We start from the raw sequence: 25,485 nt of genomic DNA on the forward strand, positions 1-25,485 counted from the left end.
ACTTGGTGCCTGTATTAAATGCAGTGTTGAAATTTCAACTTCAGAGTCACCATAAAGGCTAGGAAAACAATCAATAAAATGAAAACCCAACTGAAATTTAAAAAAAAGTTCTGTAAGGACTTTTGGCAGATTGGAAATACTATCATCTATGATGCGCATAAAAAATAAACTATCATCACTGACACAAGACAATGCTTTTACGGAGAACTATACAGCTGTTTGCAACAGTAACTAATGTTGCTTTGTGGGCAAACTGGCTCTAGGAGCATCTATCAACGTTGAGAATTTCTTGATCCTATCGAAGATCTGGAGCGATTTCTAAATATCTGTTTCTCTGAAGGAACTAGCAGATTCTTGTATGTACTTATATTAAAAATTTGCTTAACATTCAACATAAACCACACTTTCAGTGTATTCATCACTGGATTCTGGATAGAAACAACATTATCAGACATTCCCTCATAACATGGATTTTCTTGCCTGAAACGGAAATACAGGTGAGCAATTACAAAGTGTACTCATTCCAAAATTTATTTATGAGGCAAAAAACAGCATATGGGATCAAATCCCTTATTATCATCCTACTCCCTCAACTTCTCCAATCTGCCTCCCCCACCCACCCCTCAAAGAAATCTTTAGGTATATGAGAATCTAGAATGAGGCTAGGCCCGGAAAATTAGCCCAAATAGTTAGTATCCACAACTCTCTTACCACAGACCTAAGACCTGTATTCTCGGCTCAGATGAAGGTGTGACGGAACATTGATTTAATTGTGAAGGACCGAATAGGAAATGCACAGGTTCCTCTACTTGCCCAGACCCAATTCAACCGCTGTTTCTTTGTGGTGTATGAACAATAATGAGGGCACCATTACTAAAAGTGTGAGGCAAATATCCACACACAGCGAAACAGGGGTTGCCAGTGCTATTGCAGACTGTTTTTTTATGGCAAAGGAGAACTTGCCTCAAATTCTATGGCTCGTCTGAAACTGATATGCAAAGAACACTGGAATCCGAGCAATAAAGGAGCACCACTTCATATTAAAATTAACATCCGACTGAACAATTCAAGTTCCTGACAACCGATTCTACATATTTGGCTGCTTTTCCTACCCCTAGACCTCTGTCAATCACCCCACTCACAGGTAGCATCAGGATTTTTCTTTCCATTTAAAACAAAAATAAACGATTCAATGTATATATATATTACACATTTATAAAAAAAATATCAATTGCATCTTACAAGGTTTAGAAACGCATTGGTTTTTCTCTTCTCAGTTTTTTAAATACTAGTTTGTAAAAATGTACATTTGCAATGATTGGAAATACAATAAAAGAAAAACTCTCCACATAAACTGCATCTTCAGCAGACTCAGATTTTGTGCTGCCGGCATCCAAAACACTCTAAACACAAGTTTCATTCCCAGTTTTTTTTTTTTTGTTATTTTTTTATGGTTTTATATAAAACTAGGTCAGTTTTTACAGAAATAATTATCCGTACACAAAAAGTGAATTTCTGGACTGCCTGATCTGACCCCTTACAATGTGTATGTGCACAGGAAGATTGATGTTAATCTTTCTGCTGAAGATTTGCTCAGTGAGCTTGTGCAATGCGGACAATAACACAAGAGGGTAGACAGTTCTTTCCATCCGCATCGAGTTTTCAGCCAGTCCAAACCAGCAGAGGCAGTATGCTAATTCTCCAGGACGGGGTTCTGGCTTTCATATTGCAAGGCCGCTCATCAGACTGACGGGTCCATCACTCATTCAAAGCCAAGATGATGTCATCTTCCAGATCGGAGTTGTCTGAACTGTCTGCTAGAGTGAGGGAACACATAAAATAATGTTAGTGGTCAAAGCTTGTTCTTCTGGCAAAATTCTGTCAGGTAAGGGTTAATTTGATATCTTCTACAGTGCATGTTATCTTTCCCTTTTCTACCTCCTTCCCAGCCCTTCTACTCCACTACCCATATAAAAGCAGGATATTGTCAACACTAGGTACGATTCAGATGCAACACTGAGACAGTTACCTTTCTCTCAACTGGAAGGCTCGTTATCATTCTCAATTTGAGGATATCCATGACGTCTAACAGCACAAACAGAAATTGCTTCAGCAGCCGTTTAGAGTTTTGGCGTGTCAGTACGGTTTACGAGTGTGTACGGCACATGCACCAAGCTGTAATGCCTGCACATATGCTTGGCCTCGCTGGTCATTTGGAGTATGTTTTCTGGGTGGTGCAAGAGAGTAGGCAGGAGGGGTTGATAAGGGAAAGTCTGAGAAAGAAGAATTTAGAAGCCAGATCAGGCATCCCTACTAAGCAAACAGGTTGCTGTGAACCTCCTGGACAAACTTTGCACAGTTACATGACGAAATTTCACGAATGTTGAAAGGACTTCCAAGATCATCCAGGAGAGGTCCACGTGTTGAAGAACACCTTCCCAGGAGGCTGAGTGGTGGTCGAAGTAGTGAAGCACTCGCCATTCCGTTTGTAGAGATCATCTCAATTAGTGGGAAGAAGGATGTGGTCTTGTCGTAGAAGGTTGGTGTATATAAGAGGCATAATTGTAGCCACTGGGATTAATGCCTAACCTGAAATATTCCTGAAATATTCTCATAATCAGGGTGATCAAAGGAAATCCATACAGGAAGGTTCCCGTCCTGTCCATTATGAGGCCGCCCCAATAGAAACCAGCCCCCCAATCCATCAGGAAAGAGCACTTCTCGCTTAAGGTTTTGGTAGGTCACAAGAGGTTTTCGGAATGTCAACTACTTAGTGTCTGCATTAAGTGCAGTGTTGACATTTCAACTTCAGGGTCACCATAAAGGCTAGGAAAACAAACATTGAAATGAAAACCCAAAGGAAATGTTGGAAAAAAGTCTGTAGCGACTTTTGGCAGACTAGAAATGCTATCACCTATGATGCACCGTAAGAAATAAGCTATCATCACTGACCCAAGACAATGGGGGTCGAAACCCATGTGAAGGATTTCCCATTCATTTGACAAGACACCTGTTTAAGACTGTCCCACATTGCAGATGAAGCAGAACATTCTCAGCTTACTGCCAAAGAGCTACACCAATCTGGAGTCGGTTTCCCCTTTGATTTCAGATATAAAACAAGCCAAAGGGAGTATTAAACGGTCATTGCCTTTGTCATGAAGTGATCCACTTCTTGGATGATTTCCATTAACCCTTCAGGAGAAAAGAAGGCCTCTAACAAGCCAGAGTACAAAACTGTCACAATGAACTGAAACCTTCTGAGGGAAGCTAGAAAGAATTTTGGATAGTACAATAAGAACTCTCATTTGTAGATGGCGGAGTGGCGTGTCAGAGCTAAAATAGAATCTGGAGTAACAAGTCAGTTGTCTAGGCATCGGTAACTGTGAACTTTCCAATGATGCAGAAAGTTCACAACAGGGGCCAGGATCTTAGGGAATATCTGAGGCATTGGGACCACACAGCATCCTTTACTGGTGAACCAGGGATATTTCCTATGTTCCTACAAGGATATAGCACTTGAAATGGACATCCTCAAGGTTCTCTGACCAAAATCAGTCATCTCTCTAGACTGTTCCGAGCCCAAGTTAGCATCAAGAGGGTATAATATTGCGTCCACTTTCCTAACACGCAAAAGGTGGGAGTAGCATCCTTTGTGTCTTTTTGGGGACTGTCCTGGCTGTATTTTTCTGGAGCAGATCCTTTCCACCACTTGGAAAGTTGACAGATTGCTGCAGAACGTTGCAGAGGTGGTCGGAAGGAGGAGGCTTGTTAGTGGACAGCATAGCTGTTCTACACCACCTAGAGGTCTGCTCATCTGGTTCCAGTGGTGGTTACTGAAGGAAAAACATTCTCCACTTTCGCATGTAGTGGACTACCTGAGATGGGGACTATGAGCGAAGCTGGCAAATGAAGTCGTCACTGGGAATTCTTAGAGTTTTGCCGAGGCAGCTGATCGGAGTAGTTCTTCCCCCCTGAAGGGTCTCCTCTTTCCCTCTGTGCTTCCCAAGGTAGAAAAGGGCTCACTGTGGGCCTTTAGCCAAAAGAACTCCAGGGCTGCAAAAGACTAAGGCCTCTGAAGGCTGGAGAAAAGGATGAAGTTTGTTGGGTGCCACTTGGATGGCACTCTGTGAATTGGTGTGAGTGCAGATGTTTAGTGCTGCTTGAAGACCTCATCCGTCATGGAATCAAACATGTTCATCCCACTGCATAAGATGCAGGATTTTTGGCCTAGAGGACTTGAATAATGACGAGTGCTGTATAGACAGGGTGGTTTATAGTTCAGTGACACTCCTGGAAATCATAAGTTTCTGTAGTGCAGCTTTGACGCCTAGACACTGCTGATAGCCTGGGAGCAAGGACGGATAGCGGCCAAATCGTGCCAGAGGTACAGAATGTAGCCAGCCACGATAGCACTTAAATTGGTCTGCCAAGGCGAAACAGTCAACCTGGAAGATTATCTTCCAAAGTGTCTCCAGATACTCTGCCTCCTTGTCTAGGTCTGAAGGCATTGCTTTGAATTCGAGAGAAGCAGCTAACAGACTGGGCTGCGGGATTTCTGGACAAAACTACTAGACAGTCGTCGGGCCAGGTAGTTGGTGACCAAATATTAGGAAAACATGTGCCAATATTAGAACTTAAGATTTCTAAGTCACAGGCGGAGCAGCAGTTGTAACTGCCAGGCCATGACTGCAAGGTGCAATCTGCTTGGATGCTTCAGGTCCCAAGTAATGGTTTCTTGTTCAGTGTCCTATTCTCCTATGAAGGCCCTCTTTCACTGAGGCTGTATGAAAGTTAGCCTCAAAGAGGACTGGTCTGCCCCTGAAGAACCAGCGGATGCAGGTGTGACCAAGACTGGGACTAGTACCTGGATCAAAGTCAGTGTGAGCCATTTCAGGGGCAGATCCTCAGGCACTGCATTGTGATTTGTGGACCTGCAACAGGGCTTTTTTTCAGATGGATTGCAGGAGTTTGAAGGAGGACAGCAAAAAAGCAATTTCTGCAGCTGCATACAAAGGAGACTGTGAGTGGTGTGACAACTCCCATGGTGGAAAAGCTGTTGCTGGGGACTGTATCCTGAAGATACAGCTTGCCAGGAGAAACCAAAGCCAGGTCCTGCTCCTAGGAGAAAAGCCAGTGCCCTGGCGAACCCCCAGCAAGACTGAAGATGGACTTTCAAGAGGCCTGGTTTGACCTTGGCTGGGACACCCTTTTGCTTGTACTGCTTCTTATTATACATCCTGTGCTTCAGGGAGGACTATGGATGTGCCCGAGCCCTGCCTAGTGTGCTTTCAATGCTAATTACCTGCTGCTCAGGTAGCGAGAGATTTTGCTTCTTAACAGTGACCTAACCAGCACTGCAGTTGAAAAGAAATCAGGAGAGCAGACTCGGACTGCTAAAAACATTTCCAAACTGTGGAACTTATCGACTCCCCTTTGCTTGTTTTCACAGTCACCAGAGTAGAAGGAGGGTACGATTTATGTCTTGAACCCAGAAAAGGAATTGAACTATACAATATGTGCAACAGTTTCCCACCTAAACCCAAAAGTAAGACTGACTAGCTTCAACGGTGCAATAGGGTCTTCCGAGCAGGTGCTTTTATCAGAGGGTATTGTTAGTTCAAAGAAAAAATTTACCCTTCCCCTGGATCTTGACAATAGGGTTTGATTGGAACAAGTTGATTAGAACAAGTCGCCTGGAACTGAGGTCAGAGGACCTTTCAACCAGGTGCTTTAATCTTCCCTAAGGTTACAAATAGCACCTGAGTAGGGCCAGAGACCGACATAAAGAAGACCTACATAAAGGAGGGCCATAGTGAGATGTATTGCTAATTACCCAGCAGGAAGGGTGCTTGAAAAGCACCCAGTGCCAAATACCCTATATTTACCTCCTAACTCTTTCTCCTGGTAAAAAAATAAATATCAAGGGCCTTTTGGGATTAGTGCACTGACTATGTACGCAAGTCCACTAGTTCTGGAGGCAACTTGCATCACTAGTAACACACAGAGTGCAGGTTTGCACGGGATGACGGTTCTTCACATAGTTTCAGAGGTTATGCGGATCGGCTGTTACAAATGATTGATAGTGGGAATAGCATGGATTCAAGTCAGAGCACCGAGGCATAAACTACCCAATTTGTGGGAAGGAAAGGGTAAGTAAACACAGCAGGAAAAAAAGACTTACAATAAATACAGTGTTGCCTCCATTATCTATAATCCGAACGTGAGAGAATTGAATTCTGAGCCACAGAGAATAGTGGAAAACAGGAAATGGCGAGGACCTGAGTAAGTGCACAGATGGGATCTAGTGCATTTGACGTGGCCGTGCCTTTGCGATATCAGTCCACAAAAGCTCTATATTAAGCATCAATTGAAGCAGTTTCTGAACTTGCCAAAAGGTGGCTTCGCTGAGACTAAGAACAGAAGAGAGCCAGGGCACAGGTGTAAAACAGATTTATCTGCATGGAGTGTAGCTCCCTCCTCGTCTCAGAGTCTCTCAGTGGCCGAGTCATAATTAGTTACTGCACAAACTGACTAGTTTGAACATTCTTACATGATGAAATTTATACAGCAATAAATGTAGGAATGACCAACAGACAACTGAGGTTAAGCTCTATTTGCGCTCATTTTCACATTAGGCAGGCATGTGTACAAACTAGTGCCAAACAAAACATTCACAAGGCAAGTCGCACAAATTAACCCTCATGTCAGTGAACATTCAGATTACCCATAATACTGCTTGGTTCAGTCAGGTTCATTATTCCATCCAAGGTATATTATGTTGCCACAACCCCTCACTCAAACATATGCAAATTAGGTGTCCATGATACATTTTTTGTTTAACTTTTACAGCTGCTTTTGAACACATCTCTGATTTCCCCACTAAGTTTTCAGAGATGCCTAGAACGATTTATAGCACTTCTGATCATTTTTGGGATGGTCGCAGAAGTTACTTTTCTTCAGTAACGCTCGTTCTGAAGGATAGCGCATTCAACTACAGTTTCCTCAATTTGTGACCCCTCCTCCCCCCAGTCAGACTGGATCAGGATTTTTGTCAAGTAATTGCTCCCGTGCATCAATAGACGGTACCATTGGACTCTGCAGAGTGTTTACCGCCACTGAAAGTACAGACTTTGATCTTGCACATAGGCACCGCCGCGGCACCCTGATGTCAGCTCATCTTGAACATTTTTTTGCATCCTCAGGCACGGATCACCCGTGACAAATTGAAGAAGACAGGGTGCCAACTGGGACCTTCTAAAGACAGTTAGGAGCCTTCTCCAAAGAACTGGGAGTAGGGAGGTCGAAGATGAGTGCAGATATATATCATGAAAGGGTTACCTGATATCTGGGACCCTGTGCTGCTTCCGCACATCCTGCCAGCAACTCACCTGGCCTACAGATTCAAATTATATTTATATAGGTAGGTAGTTATGGTTAGGTTCATGTTTCCACAGAAAAAGCGTTTTTTGACATGCCTATATATCTTTGGTGCCGTTCGACTAATCTTCACTAAATTTTCCCCAAAAAGTGTTCCATTGATCCTTGTTGCGCACGTAAAGTTTTGATTGATCAAGTTGGGGGCTGGGGGGGAGGGGAAAAAAAGGGTGGGGGGCAGGGGGGTGTAAAAAACATGCATTTCCCATGTTAATTCCTATAGGAGTTTTGAACACCATTATAGCCCGAACAGCTGGACGGAATTACACCAAATTTGGCAGAAAGGTATTTTTCAGTACGCAGATTACACTTTTTGTTATTTGGTGTAAATCCATTCAGAAGTTTAAGAGAAATGAAAGGAAATCCAAATTTGTTTATCTAGGGCCACTGATCGTCCCGATAACTTAGCAAATAATAAGACCTTGTGTAGCGATCTGCAGAGATCCGATTGGTTGCCAACACTTAAACCAGGAAAAAAAAAAAAAGGGGGGGGGGTGGGGACAGCTAGATATTGTCTCTACCAGATAAGGCGTTACTGAAGGTGAGTGACTTGTTCATCTGAAAGAGACCTCTAGCCGCTGATTCCTTACCTTTGAATAGATACCCAAGCAATACCGTCCCTGGTAGCTGGCTGTGGACAAATTTGTTAAACTAGGAAATCCTTCAGGACTGACCGGGCGAAATATCCATCCATGCAGGCGTAACTGTCCAGGCAATAGAGTTTGGTAAACATGTGCAAGGATGCTCTTGTTGCTGCCTGGCAGATGTCCAAGACTCGGACCCCACGTGCTAATGCAGTGGTCGCAGCTTGGCTCTGGTAGAATGAGACATGAAGCCCTCAGGGGGGGTTGCTTGTTTGCCAATGTGCAGCAGATTTTGATGCAGACGATGACCCATTGGGAGACAGCTAGTTTTCGCACCGCTCGGCCTTTCTTAGTACCAACATACCCCATTAAGAGATGGTTGTCCACATGGACTCTTGTGCAGTCAAGGTAGAATGACAACACTCAATTTGGGTCCAGACAGTGGAGCCGCTCCTCTTCTTTGGAAGGATGCGGAGGAGCATAGAAAGTGGGAAACGTGACAGATTGGCCTACATGAAATGGTATCACCACTTTCAGGAGGCTACTGCAAAGCACCAGTATATCTGCAAACAGTCAAGTAGAACCTTGAGGACCCCGGACCACCAAAAACATGACACTGGACAGCACCACTGCACCCATGTCCCCCTATCCCAAGTTGAAGTGGGCCAAAGATGCCAGCGTGGTTCCCAGGCCTTCCAGGACACAAGACCACCCGAGTTCCTCAGCTGTGGTGTCCCCAATGCGTTTTTGTGCAGGACCACTCTACCGCAACAGCCTCTGGTGACAAAGACCCGATGCCTCAGGACACCTCTGCACACGGCCATCCCGAACCGAGGGGAAGAGGACCAAAGGTGCCCATCCGTCACCAACCATCGCAAGACTTGAGCCCCCTATTGGCCCCCAGTCCTCACCTGCAGCTTTTTTTCCCCTAGGACCGTTTCCCATTGAAACCAACGGGCCACTCGGCGTTGTAAAGCACCACTGCACCCGGACGCCGCAGAGCTCCCCGAGGTGACCTGTTGGTGCTGTCTTAGACAGTGTCCTGTACTTACCCTAACTCCTGAAGTCTGGTCCTGTAAGCCCCTGCTGAATGCCCATATGCAATACATGTGTTATTCTTCATAGGATTGCATTACTGCCTTGAAGACACTTCAAGTATTTCGTTTGTTTTCTTCAAAAAACATCAGTATCTATTCTTGCAACAGTTAAGTTGCTATTTTTCTAACAATTGGTCTGAAGTTCTTCTTGAGTGTGTGACATTTATTGCCTCTGTGAGTACAACAAATGCTTAGCACTACCCTATGGTAAGCCTAACTGCTCACCCACACCACCACAAAAGAGAGCTTTTGGGATTGTCATAAGGAGCCCTGTAAACCAATAAGGACCGCCTGGACTCTCTGCATAGTGTCCCCATACATTAGTGCACTACAAAGATAGCCACCTTCCTACACTATTTTTCTAGTAGATAACCTATCAACCTACAGATTCCTTCCCTGTAGAACAACCACAGACATCAGACTGGGCCTAGAAAACTTCGAAGCTCTCACATCGGCAGTAGGGAGCTGTGGCACTGGACAACACCATCCATTTTTTCCCAGCCTTCAAGGCGAATGGATAGACTGACAACAACAGAGTAGTGCAGTACCAAAGTATAAATTGGGAAATAATCAACTTTTCCTGTAAGGCACCATCTAAAGTAGAGGTGGATGTGTCTGTGAGAAATCTACAGGTAGCTAGAGTATCCATCAGGAAGATCATTACTGCAGGTAAGTAACTTTTTCTTCTACTGTGTACTTCTACTTGAAGATTCTTCACCTTTAGAAAAGATGTCAGAGCAATACATTGTCCCTGGAATAGGGTTGATGAACGGTTAAACAAGGAATCCAGCGAAACAAATCTTGCAAAGTGACTATGCCTACATACCTCAGAATCCAGGCAGTAATGCTTGGTGAAGTGTGTAGGTACCTTCATGTCGCTGCCATGCAGATCTCTGTTATAGGAATGCTTCTGACAAGGGCCAAAGTGGTGGATTTGGCCATGTTAGGATAGGCTTGGATACCTTTCGAAAGGTCCTTCCTGGCAACAGTAGAGCAGGTGTTGATGCATCTTGAAAGGGTTCTTTACTACATGGCTTTAACGTTTTTGGCACCACTGTATTCTACAAAGAGCTGGGCATGCAGTCGCAGGTCCTTGGTGCAGTTCAGGTAGTAGTTAACCACTCTCCTAGGATCCAACCTATGCAACTGCTCCTTAGTGGGATGAGGTGGGGGTAAAAAGCTGAAATATGGATGGTCTGACCTGGGTGCATGGGGGCACTGCTTTGAGCAGGAAAGCAGCCCTTGTTAGCAACTCCATTTGCCAAGGTAAAAGAGGGACGGGGACAAAGCACTTGTAACTCACTCCCCCGCCTCACTGAAGTGACAGCGATCCAAAATACTCTTTTGAACATCAACAGTCTTAAGGGACTAGTTTAGGGGGGCTAGATTGACTCCCCATAAGAAAAGACAAAACCATAATGTCCCACTGGGCCCAACAAATGGGGCTGGAGGATAGATATTAGTCAACCCCTTCAGGAAACACAACAATGAGGGATTTAACAAGGGATGGCTGATCTGGCAGAGGAATGCTGTTAACACGGCCAAATACCCATTGATAGTGCCTATGGCACAATTCTCCTGAGCAAGGGAAAGTACATATTGTAGGATCTGAGACAGCTTGGCCTGCAAGGTGTCCACATCATTATTCGCACACCATGAAATAAAGTTGCTTGATCTGCCAGAGTAAATGGATTTAGTGGAGTGGCGACGTACTGACAAGATGACGTCTACAGCTGAAAGGAACTCAAATGTCCCCGTTTAATCGCCAAGCATGTAATTGAAGGACTAGGAGATAGGGGTGGAGAACTATCCTCCCCCAACTGCGAGAGAAGTCAGGCCTGAATCAATGGTAAGGAAAGAAACACATACTGCAACTAAAAGTTGCCACTCAACTGAAACACGTCCCTATAGGCTCTCATAAATGGATATTGGAGAGTGCAGAACTTTTGGCATTTAGCATTTTCAAAGGAGGCAAACAAGTCCACCTGAGGAGTGCACCACTAAGAAAAGATGATCTGCACTGTCTCCAGTAGAAGACATCACTTGTTGTCGGCAACATAACGCTAGCTCAGGCAGTGACATTCAGAAACTCAATTAGATGACTGGCAGTGACCTACTTTCCCTTACAGTGTGCCCATGGCCATAGTCACAAGACTGGGACTTTCATGGCTTGCTGGAAAGATGGGACTTTCCCAGAAGTCATCGATGTCAATAACCCCCTAAAGCAGAGGGAAGGTGTGCAGAAGGGTGGTACCCAGGACTAACCCTATGAACTGGAATCCTTGGGAGGTCTAAATATGAGATTTGAGCTTGCTGGTTGAAAAACCCAGATTGAATAGAAGGGATGCTGTCGACTGAAGATGGTCCAAAACCGCCTCTGGCGATTTGGCTTTGATTAGCCAGGTCCCGAGATACAGGAAGATGGGAATGCCTGGCCCATTGCCATTACCCTCTTGAAGACTAGAGGAGCTGATTACAAGTCAAAGGGTAGTACCGCTCATTGGTAGTGCATAGAACCTACCATAATGTGCAAGTACTTCCGATGTGACCATAGGATAGGGATGTTGAAGTATACATCATGCAGGTCGAGTGACACCATCCAGTCTCCAAGTTCCGACACCAGCAACACTTGAAGCTAGGGTAAGCATATTGAACTTTTCCTTTTGGAGGAGGAAATTCAATTCCACTGGGTTCAAGATCGGGCACAGTCAGCCATGCTTCTTGGATTCCAGGAAGTGACAAGCATAACATTGCTGACCCTTTTCTTGTTTCAAGCACTTACTCCACTGCTCCTTTCCATAGGCATGCCGTCACTTCTTGCTGTGGTATGGTCAGGAAAGGCAGGGGCTGGAGAGTATGACGGAGAAACTATTAGGTGAAGCCTGAAGGTAGGGAAGGATGTTGCTCCTTTATACTATTTGGAGGACTCTTGTTCTAGGAAACTGGACTTCTTTGCAGATGTCCCCCACTTTCTGCCCCCCATTAGAACTACTAGATGCTAGTTTTCAACTCTGACAGTACACTGAGGCTGGCTAACCAGACCTCAGTGCCAGTGCTCTTTCCTTTAAAGCAAGGTAGGTCAGATTGTTTTACAAATGGGCATGACTTTAGCACCCCTATAAGTGAAAACAAGATATGGTACACTTGCACACTCACTGCATGTTTTACATGTAAGTCACCCCTACAGCTGGCCTTAAACCCTAAGGCAGTGTGCATTCTAATACATGTGAGGGCATGTCTGCATGAGCAGGTATGCCCTTGTGATATCTAGTTCTGAAATAGATTTTGCAAGTTAACAGGGAAGCCAGCTTAAGGCGTGTACTGGACACTGGTCACTATGAGTTAGCCAGCTACATAATGTCTTCACTGAAACCTTTGGTGTTTGGTATCAAACATCTTGTCTTAATAAATCAATATTGATGCCAGTATTGGATGTATAATGACATGCACCCAGAGGGCACCTTAGAGGTGCCCCCCTGAAACCTACTAGTCCTCTTGTGTGCTGGCTGACTGGTATTGACAAAGCTGCCACCACAGACAAGTTTTTGACCCCCTGCAGATGGGAGCACTCGTTCTGAGGCCAGAAACAATGCCCGCTCCGGAGGAAAGTGATATCACTTCCTCCAGCAGGATGGCTAGTGATTCAGCATATCAGAGCCTGGGGCTTTAAAGCCCCTGCAGCCTTTGATATGCAACCCTGACTTCCCACCAGACCTGGGGAATGTCAGCCCCTGCCCTGAGGCCTTTTGGCCTCAGAGCAGGCGGGACATTATATAGTCAGGAGGCATGGTACACTGTTAGGCTAGTCACACCCCTAGGGTGGGCTACCTGGAAAGAACATAAAGGAAAATGCCACCACCTTGTGAGTGGTGGAATTAGGAACTCTGGGACAGGGTGATGCCCACTTCCCATAGGAAGTGGTAATCTAGGGGGCATAGTGACCTGAAGGATAAGTAGCCCATTGGCTACTACCCTTTACTCCCCTTAAAACCCCTAAATTGAGTACTATGGAGGCCCCCTGACAACAGGAATCAGATTTGTCTGCCTGGAGAAGAAAGGAGAACAAAAATGGTCCACGACGCAAGAATAGAGGAGCAGCAACTGACTTGGCGCCAACTCTGCCAGTCTGTCTGCTGTCCCTGACAACTGCACCAGGCCCTGCTTGTCCAGTAAACATGTGTCACCTCCAGTATGCCTGCAGCATCTCGCTTGGAGCAGAGGAGCTGCCCCCCTACAAGTTTGCAGGCACCAATACGACCGAAATGAGAGCCTCTGCCAGCGCAACCCCGCCAGAGAAAGCCTCACTGCACACAAGCCCCCCAGTCCAAGCTGCTATGAACCAACAGTACCTCTGAGGCAAAGATACCCTTGAGAGCTGAGCCATTCGGTGGAGGAAAAACTTGCTCCATGCCGACCAGTTCTGACTGCGAAGGTCCATGGGAGTGGAAGTGTGACAAGGTGACTTTCTTTTGGTGTTTTGTGTGTGTTCCTCCCACCCAAGAAGAGTGACCTTGAGCACAGTCTTGAGCGTTGTCTACTATGTTCATCTCGTGCTATAAAGATCTTCGCTTACCACTTTTTTACGGTCTTTGGGTACATACTGCGATATGATTTGGTCACGGTGTCGTGGTCCAAACCGAAACACCAGAGACAGATATAGTGGGTGTCCATAACCAACATCTGTCCCTTGCAATCCATACATGGTATAACTCCAGATTTCTTAGGGAAAGACATGGTACTGCACAGGTAATTTCTTTTATGTCAGGAAACTCCTCAGAGAGAGCTTAGCTGCTGATCCACCTTGAAGGCGTGGTTAAAAAGGGAGCTGACATTGTTTTAACTGGGTGGGTGCTATTTACCTTTGAAGCCATCACTTGACGTCACAGTCAGCACTGTCCTAAGCCAGTGCCCCTTACCAGGGACGCAAGAGCTTTGAAATTTTCCAGATAAAGTATGACACCTGCCCTGAGCCCAATCCGGGCGCTGCTAAAAGCAGCATCAGGATTGGCTGGGAGCACCCATCCAGGGCGCTCCCAGGCAGCCTGGGAGCCTGTGCAGGCTCTTTGCCGCCCGGCAACTGTGTTAGGCTGGAGAGAGCCTACTGTGCATGTGTGTTTGGCCGGCCCGAGACAGCCAGGCAAACACACGAGCTCTGAAGTGAGTGCTGTGCAATCCCCTTCACTGCTAGTCACCCCCATGGCCCACCCCTTTACAAGGAAACAATAAACGCAGTTTATTATAATTTCCTTGTAAAGGTTTTGCAGCTGCCGCTGTTAGCGGGGGGGCTACGCTCCTCAGACTTAATGGAGGAGCCGCTACTGGGTATTAGTATACATCAGAAGTTAAGTTAAGATTTCTAGGTAGCCAACTCTTAAACGTTGACTAGCAGTGTACTGGCCATAAATGCTGCTGTAGTGTACCTTTAAACTCGTTATGTGGGCCGTCAGTTGTCTGACTGCCTAGAAGTAGGCAAATTTGTTGCAGTCTACTAGCCATGAGCCTAAGGTGGCTTTAGCCACTACCTGCCAGAGTTGTCTGAAAGCAAGGAACAACGGAGGCATAGACACAAGTGCCCTAGTCCTGTCAATGTAGTAGCTGAGCAAACTCAATGCCTAGTACATGTCCGCTATCTCCACCATAGGTTTAGTCGATTTCAAAAACACTGACAAACAAGTTACTTACCTTCAGCAATGAATTATCTGGTAAAGACAGGATTTAGCCTCAGATTCCCTACTTTACAATCTTCCCCCGGGCACGACCCTGAATCCGGAAACTTTTTTCCCATAGTACATCTACATGTTGGAAGAGGGCGTTGCATGACTCCATCTCTACGTCATCCACCAGCTGAGAAATCAGCAGAGTACATATAGCCTCATTACCGGCGTCAGCTTCTTCCTTGACTATTTTCCGTGCTCAAAATGTGGAGGCACATATAGAAACTGCCTACTGAAACAGTGTGCTAGCACAAAACACCTGTGTGTCAAATAATCACCAAATTCTTAATTCAAGGTGTAGATTTCCATTACAAAATCTCCTGAGACCAAAGAGCACTCAGTTCGCACAGTGGCGAGCATCAGAGGGTCGTTAAGGAATCTGCAGCTAGATCCTGTCTCTACTAGATAATGTGTTTCCAAAGGTAAGTACATTTTTGATCTGATAGAGATATCTAGCCACAGATTCCTTACTTAGACTCAGATAGCAAAGTCATCGTAACCCAGAGGAGGGAATGCAAACTGAGACCTTTAACAAAAATAGTCTCTAAGTGTAACAAAACCTGTCTAGAACAAGAGAAAAAGACTGGACAATCATAATAATCAAGGCGAGTTACAATAATATACTCTGTGACATCAAAACCTGTGGAAGAAACCACAGGTTAATAAAACCACAAGACATGAAAAACATCGGAATAAATTCATCCATGTTAGTATGTCAAATGAATGTCAGAAGCCACCCAAGAATATTGAGAGTCTCTAAACAGAAGACAACTGGTCTAGTACAAGAGAAAAATACACTGTATTCATAAGAATACCTATGAAAAAACATCTTCTTTACTAAAAGAACTGTGTAAAGGAACACAGTAAGAAAAAAAGCTATAAAGCATTAAGAGCATGGAGATAGCATTAACAATGATCGAGGGCATTAAAAATATGTCCTTAGAACAAAACTAGTCTAAAATAATTCAAAATGACCGGGCATTATAATAATGTAGGTGAGTCCTAACATATTTCACGACAAACTCGGAGGAACCACAGATAAGAAGTCATAAACATTCAAGACATGGAATAAAGAAAATCCATGTTAATATGACCAATCCGTAATAGGCAAATTAACAAAATTAATATAAAATTACTTGCTCCTTCAATGGGATACAAACCAATGCATGAGCACCCTAAAGTACTGTGGAAAGGACCCCAGCAATGAAAGTCATATAGACAAAGAAAACATGGGTAAGAAACCGTACTCATGACCGTAGGTCAGTATTGCCAAATGAGCTAGTGAAGATAAATCTATTTGTCCTTATATGTAGACTGAAACTGCATGTTCTACCCTGCTGGAACACAGAGCAGCATAACATGCCACTGAGCAAAACCTCTTACCATGTAAAGATAGATCATAACTAGACCTATATTATAAGACCCGCTTAGAATGTTTATCTCTTGCAGAAAAAACATACATTTGTCTTTCTTTTTTTTAAAAACAAGTTGAAGACAACAATAGAAACCCTTTGGCATATAATTATACTTTTACCCAGGAAAAGAAGGTAGAGATGATAAAAACATCTTCAAGATATTCTTAATATAAACACCTACTGACATAGGAGTATGATAAACAACCGCCTATGTAGTAACCAACAAAATATTTTATATATATGTGTGTATATATATATATATCTATTGATATCGAAAATGTCACTAACCCAGTGTACATCTGTTCGTGGCATGTTGTGCTGCAGATTCTCATGCTATGCATATCCATTCTGACATCTAGTGTTGGGCTTGGAGTGTTACAAGTTGTTTTTCTTCGAAGCAGTCTTTTCGGAGTCACAGGATCGAGTGACTCCTCCTCTCGGTTCCATTGCGCATGGGCATCGACTCCATTGTTTTCCCGCAGAGGTGGAAGAAAGGAGTGATAGAGTATATAAGAGAAAAGAGATGTCCATGCAAACGTAAATGTATATACATATGTACAAATGTTATTAACTTGAATGACTACAGGCTTCCGGGGAGGAGAGAGGGTGCATGTGAATCTGCAGCACAACATGCCACAAACAGATGTACACTGGGTAAGTTACATTTTCCATTCGATGGCATGTGTAGCTGCAAATACACATGCTGTGCAAAGACTACAAAGCAGTTAGTCCTCCCAAAAAGCGGTGGCTAGCCTGTAGGGGTTGAAGTTGTTTTAAATAATGTTCTTAGGACATGATGTCCTGCAGTGGCTTGTTGTTGTGAGAAAACATCAACAAAGTAGTGTTTAGTAAAAGTATGAGGGGTTGACCATGTAGCTGCTTTACACATATCAACCATTGGTATGTTTCCTAAAAAAGCCATTGTTGCACCTCTTTCTTTCTTGTAGAATGTGCTTTAGGAGTGATTAAAAGTTGTCTTTTTGTCTTGATGTAGCATGTCTGTATGCATCTAACAATCCATCTTGCTAAGCCTTATTTAGATATAGGATTGCCTTCATGTGGTTGTTGAAAAGCAACGAAAAGTTGTTTTGTTTTCCTAAAATCTTAATTTCTACCTAAATAGTATATAAGAGCTCTTTTGAGATTTAGAGTATGAAGAGCTCTTTCTGCAAATTAGTCTGGCTGTGTAAAGAAGACTGGCAATTCCACAGTTTGGTTGATGTGAAAAGAAGATACTACTTTTGGTAGAAATTTTGGATTTGTTCTAAGTATGACTTTATGTTTGTGTACCTGGAAAAAAGGTTTCTCAATAGTGAAGGCTTGTATTTCACTGACTCTTCTTAATGAAGTAATAGCTACAAGGAAGGCAACCTTCCATGTTATAAAATTGAATTTGACAAGAGCGCATGGGTTCAAAAGGTGGGCCCATGAGTCTAGTAAGTATGATATTTAGATTCCAAGAAGTAACAGGTAGTGTCCAGGTGGAATAATACATTTTAATCCTTCCATGAAAGCTTTAATAACAGGGACTCTAAACAGAGAAGTGTGTTGAATAGTTTGTAAGTAAGCAGATATTGCAGTAAGGTGGATTTTGATGGATGAGAAAGCTAAATTTGATTTTTGCAAATGAAGTAGGTAGCCTACAATATCTTGTATAGATGCTGTGAGTGGATCAGTATTTTTAGATTGACAGTAGTAAACAAATCTTTTTCCTTTGTTAGCATAACATTGTCTGGTAGTAGGTTTACGTGCCTGTTTTAGGCACTTCCATACATTCTGATGGAAGTTTTAGGTAACCAAATTCTATGAATTTAGGAGCTAAATCGCTAAATTGAGAGCATTGGGGTTTGGATACTTGATTTGACCTTTGTTCTGTGTTAACAAATCTGGTCTGTTTGGAATGAGGTACTACAGACAGGTCCAAGAGTTTTGTGTACCAATGTTGACGTGCCCGTGTTGGGGCTATGAGTATCATGGTAAGAGATGTCTGACGTAGTTTGCTGACCAGAAAGGGAAGGAGCGGGCGAGGGGGAAAAACGTAAGCAAATATCCCTGACCAGTTGATCCATAGAGCATTGCCCTTGGATAGAGGATGTGGGTGTCTGGATGCGAAGTTTTGGCATTTTGCGTTTTCGCTTGTGGCGAATAGGTCTATTTCTGGTGTTCCCCACTTTTGAAGTACTTGGGTGTGAATCTCATTCGTGAGTCTGTTGGTGATTCCTGCTTAGGAGATCCGCAAACTGATTCTCTATTCCTGGAATGTAGCAACACAAAAGGATGATGGACGGAGTGCTGAACAGTGCAAACACTCACCTCCAGACACAGATCTGGGTTTAATCCATTGTTCTTTTGCTCACCATACCACCCGTTTGGACCCAGCCATATGCAAATCAGTCTTGACCCCGTCCCTCATGGGAACAGTCCAGCCCAAGCTGCCAAGTCCTCCCTGGATCGGAAACAAGCATCCTGGGACCGGCTCAATTCGGAGCTACTTTCTAACCATGTCAACACCTTTTAACAGGACACATTTAATTACCAGCCTTATTACAGTTTTAGATGTGCAACCAACATCGTAACTTGGATATATCTATTTTTTTGTACAACTATACCTACTTTTTAGCCTTGAACAAGTCACCTGTGTGACGAAACACGTGTTGGCTGTGTTTGATGGACGTTCCCTCTCAACGAAGCAAACTGCGTTTCCAATTAAAGAGACTTTCTACTAAGAACATGGGTTACTTACGTGCCTTTCTCTTCTCTAATGAACTCAACATACTTTGGCTGCTACTACTTATATATTACTGCTGTTTACAGTGTGTGCTGTGGTCTTTATTGTTTATGGATAGTGGCTGTACACTGAAGAACCTGCTGGTGTGAGGTGGTATCATCTGTGGGTGAAGGTTTGGCCGGACAGAGGTCTGGATCAGTGTCAGTTGGTGGCTCCACGTCATAGTCATCTCAGGGGTCCTTATGTTGCTGTGTCATATGGTGGGTCGTGGGGAGACCTTGTACTTTTTCCCCTCCCTTACCCCCTCCCAGAATGAAGAGAACCCTGATGCGAGTGTGGCATAGGGTCCATAGGGAGGAATTGAGAGATGGCCTAGTTTTGAGTAATATATGAGGTGGTGGGGAAAAGAAGGGTAGGCACAGATGACTTTTGGGCATCTCCACCAAAGGCTGGCTTAAGGCCTCTCAGAAAGTTAATTTCTTCTTGTGCGGAACAGGGTCCTTTGGTTTGTCTGGAGGTTTGGCTAGGTTCTGACTGGTGCCAGGCTGGATGGGGATACACCTCTTGCCTGGCGTTGAGCTCCTCACGGAGGAGCTGGAGGATGGGCTAGTTGAAGTCCTCTGAAGCAGGGGAGGTGGAAAGCATGGACACCAGCCTTTACGGAGCTTAAGATTTTGATGCCACAGCGACACCGAGCTGACTTTTGGATCCGATCCCTCAAGCTCGGAGACAGGTCTTGCTGATACATTAAAAGCTGAAGCCAATGCAGCGGTCGGAGTGGGCAGGCGAGGCTCAGAGGACGACTTCAGTACCAAAGTGTGAGCAGGCATCAGGTCTGATCCCTTGCAGCAGTGGTAGACTGGAGGCCTCATGAACTGCCAGTCAGCTTGAAGCAATAACATCTCCGGAGTGCAAGTGATGTTGAGGAGCAGTATGTGAAAGGATAGTACTCACAACGATAGTTTTTGTCGGGTGGGCTTTGTCCTCGGTGTATGAACTGGAATTTTCTGCTTATGACAGCTCCTCCCCCTTGACACCTGAAGCTTCCTGCTGCTGGTCGCCCTTGGTGTCTTGGTCCCCGTAGAGGTCGGGGATGTCATCCTGTTCATGGTGCACAATGAAAGCCAAGGCAATATGACAGGTTCTGCAGTTTCTGGGAGTCTTTTTGTTGCAGAAGTCAAGGCATGCCATGTAGGAGTCCTCCTGGAAGTCCAGGAACAAACAGAGGTTACAGACTTAATGGAGGTCTGTCCTCAGATATTTGGAGTGACACTTGGAGCAGAAATGAAATGGGGTTCGTTCCATCACTAAGACATGCTTGTGCGTTGAGGATAGCGATGAAGTCCCAATGGGGCCAGGCGGGAACAGGGTGCCAGAAAATTGCCAAACAGCGGAACAGAGTCGAAGATGGTACCGTAATAGATTAAAACAGGATGTACAATTTCAATATCCCTTGACGAGGAACTAATCCGAGCTGGCCAGGCAAGAACACCACATGGTGTCAAAACAGACGTCGAAGGGACACATCTGAATCCAACGGTGGAGAAAAAGATGAATCTAACAATGGAGCTTATGCCCATGTGCCCTACCAGTGAAAGGTGGAGTCAATACCTTGTGACTGGAAAAGACTTCTTCTAAGAAAAATAACTTGCATGCGTCCAGGCCCAACACTAGATGCCAGGAGTATGCACAGTGAGGAAAGCACCCTTTTTGGCATGGTTAGCCCTCATTTGTTGCCTGGTTTCTGATGTGGCTTCCACTGTTAGCGCACTGAGTCCCTGCTAACCAGATCCCTAGTGTCAGATCTCTTTCCCCAAAACTGCACTGTTGTTCTGCACAATTTGCAAACTCTTTATCTACCACTATAAGTCCCTAGTAAATGGTACCCCTGGTACCTAGGGCCTGGGGTATTAAGGAAGGACCCTGAGGGCTGCAGCACCAGTTGTGCCACACCCAGGGACCCCTCACCAGACCCACACAGTGCTGCCACTGCAGACTGCGTGTGTTGGTGCAGGCTAAATTAAAAACACGACCTGTCACACAACCTTATGTGCAAGGTCCCCTATCACTGCATGTGCTAGGTGTAACACCTCTAAGGCAGGGTGCATCAAGGCACATGTGAGGGCATATATGTGCAAGCAGATATGCCCCTGATATGTCTTTTGATCAAGAGACATGGTGAACATGGAAGCCATTTTAAATGCATGTGCCGGACACTGGTCATCACAAGTTCCCCAGCTACATGATGGCTTCTCTGAATTCTGCAATGTTTGGTATCAAAAATATCAGAATAGTAAACCTTCACCGACCCCAGTGACAGATTTATTATTAAATGCACACAGAGAGCACCTTAGAGGTGCCCCCTGAAAACCTACTAGCTATTAGTGTGATGACGGACTGATCCTGCCCAGTTCAGTCACCACAGATGCGTTTCTGGCCCCCCAAGGTGAAAGCCAGCACTCTTGTGTGCCTGAGCCAAAAGCCTGCACTGGGTAGAGGCGTTACCACCTCATCCAGACAGTATGGACATTCCAGGGTGGGGAGCTTCAAAGACCTAGCCACCTTTGCAATGTGACCCAGGTCGCTCCAGATGGATGGAGATGACCGACACCCCTGTCCTGACCCCACTTTTGGTGGCAGCACAGGCAGGAAAATTAGGCAGATTAGGAGGTGTGCCCACTTTATGCCAGTCCTGGTGGGTGAGCTGAAGCTGACACTACTTTATAAATTCCTCATCTTGTTTGGAAGAAATTAGACCACTTGGGTCAGGGTTATGCCCACTTCCCAGCAGAAGCGATCATAGAAAGGGCGTAGTCACCCTAAAGATGGGCAGCCCATTGGCTACCACCTGGCACTCCCTGTAAACCCCCCCCGCCCCCCAAACTGAATATTTAGGTGGCACCCCTGAACCCTAGAACACAGATCCTGGCTACCTATGAAGCAAAGGACAAAGATGAGTCTCCCCTGCAGAAGAGGAGAAGAAGCAGCAGCTGACTTGGATTTAGCCCCTCCAGCCTACCTGCTGACCTCGACGGACTCTTCCCATAAGACGACTTGTCGTGCAGCTGAGCCTCCAAGTAACCCAGGAAGACTGCCTGCTTTCTACAAAGACTCACACTCCTGTGAGCAGCGGAACTGCTCTGCAACAAAGTTTCAAGAAAGGACTCTGCAGCCCCTGGAGCAGCAAGGACCAGACACCTAAAGTGACCTCTGCACCCGTCAACTATGACCTGAGATGAAGCCAACTAACGGTGCCAGCCCAGTTTCCGAGCTGTCTAGAGTCTGAGTCCATTCAGGATTCACTCCTCTTGGACTCCCCCAAGTTGCCTGCAGCCTCTGCACACAGGCCCCCCTCTCCTGCAGCCTTGTGGTGAGAGGGAACCAGACACCTCCAGCAAACACTGCACCCATCACCCCAAATCTCATCTGAGGTGGGTCACTGGTGCCAACGATGTCTCTGGCTCCCTTGAGCTTGGGTCCACCTCTGTAGGACCCCCTAACCGCGAGTGCTCCCGGCCAAGAAAACCGACACCTAAAGACACCCCTGCATCCGTTGTACCTGGGCTCAGGAGAAGAGGACAAAAGGTGCACCTATGTCCTGAGCAGCCTAAGTCTACTATCTACCTGCTTGTTGTCCCTTTTTGGCTTCCTAGCCAGAGCCTGCAGCCTGTTTGTCTCGAGGTCTAACTCCCATAGAGAACCATTGTGCACCCGACACCTTACTGCACACCTCTCCACCCGGATGCCTCAGTGCTGCCTGGTGTGACCTGTTGGTGTAGTTCTGATCAGTGGCAAGTACTCACCTTTGCTCCCTGAGCTCTACCTCGTAAGTCGTTGTTAACCCTGTGTTTGCACACATTGTGTTCCTCCATAGGGTAACACTGAGATAACTTTGAAAATAGCACAGTGTTGATTTTCGAAATTGCAAAGTATTTATGCTTAAAAGTTTACTTACCTGATTACAAAGTTCTTGGGTTTGAAACATATATAAAAATAATTATTTTTCTACATTTTTATTGGATTTATTCTTTGAGTGTGTGTCTCATTTATTGCCTCTGTGAGTACAACAAATGCTTAGCACTACCCTCTGATAAGCCTAACTGCTTATCCACACTACCAAAATATAGAGCATTAGTCCTATCTACTTTTGCCTCTGCAAAACCAATTGGGGATCCTCTAGTCTCTCTGCAGAGTATACTTCATTTTATTGCACTACATGGAGACTCCGCTTCCTACACACAGCATGTGTGTCTACAGCTATACATGCCACAAACATATCTTGCCCAATGTTTCTATTTATTTAGATTACCAATCTGATGGAGTGGAGGGAAAAGCAATGGGATTTACTTTGCTTGTGGATGCCTGTACCACCAGGCTCTCTAGTGTCGGTGTTGAGTAAGAGAGGCAGGGTCACCTAGTGCGGGATATTGGTGATGAGTGACCTGTTGATTAATAGGTAGAAGTGAACATGGGCTTGACCAAGTGCTGAAAAGCGTATCTGTATGGGCCCCATTAAATAGTGAAAAGGGCTCTGTAAGAGCTCACCGATTAAAGAACTTCAGTTAATACATTAGTCTTCACTTACACAGTGGGGGCGTAATTCTAGCACTTCTCCCATCCTTCACATAACTATTGCAAAGGAGGTATTTTCCTCTGTGGCAGGACCAGGTGGAGCGAGACAAGCCCAGTACCCTGGAGATGTATGCAGGCCACTGCCATTTTGAAGCTCTTTATACTAGTTTTCCTTATCATATTGGACAAACACAGTTGCCTCCTTTTTCGTAATTTGCCTAGTCTGAGTTCATATCAAAAAGATTGTGCAAAGTGTGGGCCCTACCACATGGCCTCATGATATGGGCAAGGTAGCACATTCTGATGCTTGCCAAGCAGCTGCATGCCAGTAAGAGCTATCCAAGGTGGATTTTGCTTGAGTTCTGGTATCACGATGGGCTACACATCTTCCTTTGGCAGCATCAATGAGAAGAGAACTGGTGCATGGACCGAAGTCTGCATCGGAATTGGTGCTGGACCAGATACATGGTCAAGGGACCCAGACAGCACAGAGGACAGACCTGTCAGCGATGGTCCAACTGGAGACTCCTGCTGTTCTTTAGGACCTGAAGGCATGCTTGAGTGAGCTTGTAAAAAGCTTTAAATGTCCAGCATGGCATGACTGCCACCACCTGCTGCGAAGTTACCAACGAATCTGGAAATTTAGATTTGGCTCAGATAGAGATCAAGAGTTCGACTGGAAGTATACACAGCACAGTCCGAAAAGCATGGCTAGCACAATGGCACAGAAATTGCAAGAAGCCCCATACCTTCACAAAGCTACCAATACATTTAAGCAACTACCTTAAGTGCAGAAATGTAACTTGGCTCAAAGATGCCATCCAAACACTTGGAAATAACATAAGACATACCAAAAACACTTTTAGAAGGAACACGGCAGAGCTAGGACAGTTCAGTGAAAACACAAGTTGAAATTCCAACATCCTTCTTTGGAGGAGTGGAAAAAAGTGGAAAAAATGACAACGGCTCTTAGTGCAGAACACTCTGGGAGAGGTGTACTGATCATCGAAAATCTGGAAAATAAAGGTCTTTATATAGCACTTCTAACTTAAACGGAATGGTTTCTTGTAAAAGAGCATTCCACTTTTAAGTTTTACAAATACAAATATATGCATTTCAAAATCTTCCCAGGCAGCAAGCATTTATCAGGTAGCTTATCAAACGGCTGAGAATCCTGTTCTGGAGAAGAGGTATCTCAGAGAAAAGGACATGATGTACCAGCAAATCCTTCTAATTCGAGGAATATTAAAGTAGTGCCTTAGGCAAGGCTATCACTCTTATCACTGCTAACTGTGGCATCCCTGAAGAACAAGTTACTTACCTTTGGTAATGCCTTATCTGGTAGAGAAGTATTCTATCTGCAGATTCCATACCTTACAATTTTCCCCAGACATCAGCCTGTATGCGGAGATTTTTCTCAAGCAATACCCCTGCGTGCCATCAGGTGGCGTCAGTCGGCTCCATGTCTGTTGTCGTGCGCACCAGATACGACGTCGCAGGACCTATTTAGGCGCTACTACAGTGCGCTGATGTCAGTTTCTTTTCACAACGTTCCACGCCAGAAGCGTATAGCCATGAGGAACACTGGGGTGTCAAAACCAGGGCCCTGAATGGGAAGTCCCTGTCCCTAAAAATCAGTCCGCAGAGTGGGGCGGATGGATGGGTCGGTAAGGAATCTGCAACTAGAATGTCTCTACCAGATAAGGCATTACCGAAGGTAAGTAACTTGTTCATCTGATAAAGACTTCTAGTTGCAGATTCCTTCCCTTAGAATAGATATCCAAGCAATACCACCCCCCAAGGTATGTCTGCGAGCCAAGATCATACTAGGAAGTCCTGCAGGACCAAATCGACAAAGTACCGGTTTCTACAGACCTGACTGTCCAGGCAGTAGTTGTAGGAAGTTGGCTCTGTATATACTATCTCAAAGTAAGAGAAAGT

The 25,485-nt window shown here is 45.0% G+C and overlaps 1 protein-coding gene across 11 annotated transcripts in view; it reads right to left on the reverse strand.

The window, feature by feature from the left end:
* Positions 1-1,196: 1,196 nt before the first annotated feature.
* Positions 1,197-25,485, reverse strand: part of DCAF1 (DDB1 and CUL4 associated factor 1) — a 709,202-nt gene continuing 684,913 nt past the window's right edge. For 7 of the 11 annotated variants that reach the window (XM_069206793.1, XM_069206790.1, XM_069206789.1 and 4 more), the window contains one exon: positions 1,451-1,817. In XM_069206793.1, coding sequence (XP_069062894.1) covers positions 1,759-1,817 — 59 coding nt within the window. In that variant the 3' untranslated portion in view covers positions 1,451-1,758. Of the gene's footprint in view, positions 1,818-25,485 lie in introns of all 11 variants that reach the window. The other 4 variants (XM_069206794.1, XM_069206796.1, XM_069206795.1 and 1 more) reach the window with 4 other exon arrangements.

Source organism: Pleurodeles waltl, chromosome 9, assembly GCF_031143425.1.
Source record: "Pleurodeles waltl isolate 20211129_DDA chromosome 9, aPleWal1.hap1.20221129, whole genome shotgun sequence".
In the NCBI taxonomy this organism is placed as follows: domain Eukaryota; kingdom Metazoa; phylum Chordata; class Amphibia; order Caudata; family Salamandridae; genus Pleurodeles; species Pleurodeles waltl.